This window comes from Malaclemys terrapin, chromosome 1, assembly GCF_027887155.1.
Source record: "Malaclemys terrapin pileata isolate rMalTer1 chromosome 1, rMalTer1.hap1, whole genome shotgun sequence".
Lineage (NCBI taxonomy): Eukaryota > Metazoa > Chordata > Testudines > Emydidae > Malaclemys > Malaclemys terrapin.
Window position 1 is genome coordinate 316,392,119 of NC_071505.1, and position 5,502 is coordinate 316,397,620.

Here is a 5,502-nt window from a genome sequence, read left to right on the forward strand (position 1 = left end):
CCAAACATGGTAACTATATGCAACATACACACACCAGTGATTTATGTACCTTACAACTGCTTCATGTTTACCTTTGTGTGTATAGTAAGAGGTCATTTTTTCAAGTGGATCTTTTGGCAATACACTTCTGTTACACTAAGAACAGAGATTTCAAGGCCACCATTGCCCAGACACTGACATTTAAAAAAAACTATTAATGAGATTTTATTAAAAAATCTTAAGACAGTCCCCCTTGCAACAATGAATGCAGCCTCGTTATATAAGAATTACTTGGAAGGATTGCATGGTACTTGATGTGTAGTCTAGAAAGAATTTGAGACAGACACAGCAACTTTAAATATAGACCAGAGCCTTAAGTTTGAATATGTAAGGCATGAGGAGAGAACTTTGGCAGGGTGTATGTGAAATGTTAGAACAACCAAATTTGTCAAAAGAAAATCAAATGGCCAATAAAAGAACTATTTAGTACATCACCAAAACCCAGGACTAGTATTTAAAATATAATCATTTACTTCATCCTTTGCCTTCCTTCCTCTTTTCCTTTGTCATCAAATGAGGTTAACTCACTAGATTAAATAAAGCATCCTCTTTTGCTACTGCCTTTAAGGTCTTTCACACTTCATAAAGAGCAAGGATCTAGCTTACTGAGATGGCTCAGAGGTTCACCCTTTGGCGATTTTAGACTGTAGACTCTAAGCTGTGGCATACATAAGTCAAAAAAGTGCCAAACATTGCTTGATTTTTTCTTTCACAGTTCAAGTCAATGAATGTCCTCCATCTTAATAATATCTAACATGGCGCTCATTAAGCTTAAGGTCTTTTTGCAAGCCTTGTAGGTATCCTGCCAGATGGCACAAAATATAAATGTAATACAGTAGTTTGTCTCTTCTAAAGTTACTATGGACTGTATCTGCCACTCAAAAATGTTCTTCCTTTGCCAGCTGTGTCTTGTGGCGATATAAAAAGTTCTGTCAAATGAGTTGTCTCAACGTTGTCCATTGCAGGAGGAAAAATAAATTCCTTCTGCCTTGATGAACATATAAAACAGAAAGCCCTAATTAGAGGGTTATTGAATTATATTTTCTATAGTGCCAAAAAGTATGCCCGATACATTCTAGACAATCATATATACGAGCAAGATCCCTGCTCTGGAAATTTACAACGTAAAGCCCCAATCTTGCTAGCAGAGCTGCATGAGTGGGCCTTTGTATTGAACACAATAGGATTCCATGCAGCCATAAGCCTTGACTTGTGTGCCTCTGATTGCAGGATTGGACCTTAAAATCAGATTCTGTCAATCTTATTTGCATTGATTAGTAGTTAATTCCATAAGCAGTCCCAGCAAAAGCTCACTGAGTAAGATCCTACACCACACAAGTAAGAGTGAAGGATCTGATCCTATTTAGACACTATAGAAATAAAGGAAGGGATGCAAAAGAAGTGGTGATGTTTAGCATGTGACTGGTTAGTTCCACATTTATAATATTGTGTGTTTCATTAACACCTGAAGGAAGAGAGGGCTAGGTTTTATGGAGATCTTAGAGGAACTGTGGTTTAAAGCAGAAAGGATGGAAGGCCAAATCAGGAAAGGAATTTCGGGCATAGTGAGCTGCATAGATGTGGAGATGAGGGTGGTGACTAGAGTTGCTTTTACCATCATAATGATTTTTGATGGAAAATATAGTTTCTGGCAAATAAAAATTTTCCATGGGAAAATTTCAATTTCACCAAAATTTTTCAATTTCAATTTTTCCCTTTGGGAAAACCAAAATGAAATATGTTGTTTTGGGCTGGTTTGACGCTAATCAAAATATCTCAGTTTGTTGAAGTGTCCTGAAATGTTTCATTTTGAGTCAGTTCTACATTTCCCTCTGGTGCCATGTGGGAACTGCAGGTTGGGTATCTCATATTCCCCCGTCCTCTCCTATGGGCTGGGCTGGTGGTTAGTTGTGTGACTAGGATGGAACTATATTACTTGTTCTGAAATAATGTCAGTAAATTATGAAGTACAAACTGGGAGTCAGTAGCTATTAAATGCAAAACGTTAGTGAAACATTAAGGTTATGAATTTAAATGCACAACTGTCATATGAATTTGTAAATCATTTGTGTAATCCACAGTATGTAGTTTTTTGAAATAATTGTAAGGGACCGATTTGAATATCCTTCCTAACTTGAACCAGATTCTGATACCCTGGCTCATGTTGGGTAGCTCTTTATTCAATAGTGGTCGCATTGACTTGATAGAAATATTTGTGGAGTAAGATATTCAGTGTAATTGAGATGTCTGAATTTGGCCCAATGGAGTGAGGATGGTAGACTCTTGCCCTAATTCTGTATTATGGCATACTGTTATAGTCTCTTTCAAATGTATTTATTTGAGAAAAATGCTTTTCTGTATTTTAAGAATATTTTTTGTTGATGTGTGTCCATTTTTACGACTGCCAAGGAACAAAGCTAAGGTAAGGTGGGCAATATAAGTTGGTTGGCCTTCAGAGCAGTGTAATTTAGGGGGAGAAATTCCACATTTGGTGAGAAAATATTTTATTGCAATTTTTTTACTGGCAACTCTTTCAAGTAGCTCAAGGGGTTGGAATGTTAGAGAAGTCCCCGGGGAAATGGGCTAATAGGCAGAGTGCAGGAGAGGCAGTTAATGGGGCATGGCTAATGCAACTGACCATGATTTTCAAATACTTTAATTTATTCCCAAACCCTTATGTCCAGTAAATATTATTTGATTTAATTACTACATATCCAAGTGCAAAAATATTTTGCTCTAGCTGTCTCTCTTAGACTAAATGTGTAAGAACATGAGAAGTTGTAGAGACTATAATAACTATGTAAGGCAGCAACAGGTGCCTGTGCTTGTAAAGTAAACGATGTAGTCTGGACTTTGTTCAGTTTCTAAAGACTGGAAAGTGTCGTGTACAGATTCAGAAAATGAATATGGAATATTTCAAACACCCTTTTTTACATTATGGATGAAGATATTAACTGGTGCATTTGAAGCACAAAAGAAACATTTGTAAAATCCAGTTGGTTCCAATGGGTTTGTACATGTCTTTAACATTAAAGCAACTCATCAGAGGAAGAAATGAAATGGTCATATGTAAATCCATCCATATGCCCACATGCATAAATAGCCCTAACTGAATCCTGAGGCCCAGCATAGCCTTTTTAAAATATTTTGTTGGTGATGTCATGACTTTTGTTGCCAATACACTTGTTGCTCTCCTCCCTCTGACTACTTTAGTTCCAACACAGTGACTGGGAATCCAGACTGCACTGGGAGAAAGGCAGAAGCTGAGGAAGAAATAATATCTGACCTAGGATTCCAGAAGCTGTAATACCGTTTCATTTATCCTCTTCAGGTAAATTATGGGCTACTTTTTAGATCTACTTTTCCTTTGTACAAATAAAATATGAAGCTGATAGAGCAACATGAGGACACGGGAATTTGTATAACTGCATTACCACATATTGAGCTTTTAATATTTCATTAGTAAACTAAGACAATTTCCAGTGAAAGCCTTCTGTCTTCATTATGGTATGATACTGAACTTGCTCTTGTTTTCATCATAGCTGTTACTTTCTAATCTGGCTTCTCCTTTAAGAGTTTGTTTGCATGGCTGCATTTCTTTTTTTGCCCAGAGCTTATTTCTCTTTTTATTTTTTAAAAAAGTTTTCATTTTATTACACAGCATACAAATAGGATTAGGTAGCAGGATACTCGTCACAAATGTTATCACTTCTCCATGTGTGTCCTGAGAAACATACACAAATCTGGACTTTCTGTGATTAAAGTGAATCACACAAAAACAATAGCTGATTAAAAGTTTTGGAATATATTTCAAGAGGCATTACTACTTAAGAGAACTGTAGCCACTTGAAATGCAGGAGTGTCAGAAAAGTTCAGAGAAAATCCTATTTAATCTACTAGCATTAGCCCATGAATTTTGATGTTTTTCAGAAACAAAACTGTATAACCCTGCCTCTCCCTTTTTAGTCATAACAAAAATCCTGTTTTCTCTTCCAAGCATTGCAAAGAAAGACTGAATTTAGTGATTTTTCCAAGTTATACTTGCAGTATTAAAGTAAAACTAAGGGAATAAAGAGTGAGAGAGAGAGAGATGTAAATATTATAGAGTTTAAGAATTGAATATCAGAGAAAAATTTCTAGCTACCTTATTTTAAAATAATGATACAATAACAAATATTTGAATGTTAGTAATTTTTAATAGTAATATGTTTGCAGTAAGTATCACTTGAAAAGAATATGGCAGAAGTTTAAAAAAAAAAACTGTGCAAGTCAGAGCTGACTTCCAAGGATTGTTTGTTATGTGAGATGTATTTTGAGGGTGACACTGAGAACATGTTTTCTCAAATGGTGGAAATCAAAGAAGGTGATAAGCTGGTAGAGATACTCTTTGCTTTTTAACTTCTGCAGCACACTAACTTTTAGCAATAGAAATAACATTTACTTTTAGTAATATATATAGCTGTTAGGCTTCCTAGCTTCATATGTCTGTTCTGTTGGTGTGTTTTTTTCAGGCGAGACTCTGACCTGGAGGCTGATCTCAAGGATACTCTTGGAGGATTCCCTGAGGGTTTCCCTTTGCTTCAACTGTTAGCCTCCGTGCTTCCCCTGATCATTCCTGAAAATGGACCGATCCACGCAAGAGCTTTTCCTCAACTTCATGATTGTCCTCATAACTGTGCTCCTCATGTGGATTCTGGTGAAATCTTATCAGGAGTAAAAGACTGTGCCATATGCCGTGAATGAATTTAAGTTTGTGTCTGCAGAAGTATGTGACATCTACTGTACACCTGTGTGATTAGCTTCATGTAGCTCTAGAATGTCATTTTTTTTACTCTAAAACACCTGTTGCCTGAGATAATCTGTGTGTTTTACATGGGTCTATGATGATGCAATTATTTTATTCTTTGGCAATCCAGCTGTAAAATGTACAAGGCAAGATCCTCAGTAGTTGTTACATATGATTGTCCCTCCAACAGTTACTGTCTCCATGAACGGAGACAAAAGAAGCATAAACCTACTGAGCTGAAAGAGATGTGGAACCTTTTCATTTGCTCACCATTGTACTCTCCTGAATAAAGAAGAAAATATAAGACATGTTTTGTAGTAATTTTTATCCTTTCCTTGATCTGATTACTTTTCAATGAAGGGTATGGTGTGTTTACTTGAGAAATACAGAACAACAGCCAGGGAAGTTTGGTGGTTTGATTGCCTTTAGTTAAAAAGTACAAATAAAGGTCCACTTAATTGCTACTGATTCCAGTGGAACTCATACTGAGTCACATGAATACCAAATGAGTTCATCACAATAGTTAGTACAGTAAAATAGCCAGAGAATTTTCATGGCTAGACCATTATTTATGCTACCAGTTCTGTGAACATAGACTTTAAAGAGATCCTTTGCCTTATTGCTGGCATTGCCATATAATTGCATCTTCTAGAGATGGATTTCAGATGTCACCTTTA

At 36.2% G+C, this 5,502-nt stretch overlaps 1 protein-coding gene across 1 annotated transcript; it reads left to right on the forward strand.

Moving 5' to 3' along the window:
• Positions 1 to 3,260: 3,260 nt before the first annotated feature.
• Positions 3,261 to 5,133, forward strand: SLN (sarcolipin). Its single transcript, XM_054015532.1, has 2 exons — positions 3,261 to 3,370; positions 4,551 to 5,133. Exon 2 carries the CDS (start codon positions 4,661 to 4,663, stop codon positions 4,754 to 4,756), a length of 96 nt encoding a protein of 31 aa, XP_053871507.1. The 5' UTR covers positions 3,261 to 3,370; positions 4,551 to 4,660; the 3' UTR covers positions 4,757 to 5,133.
• Positions 5,134 to 5,502: the final 369 nt, after the last annotated feature.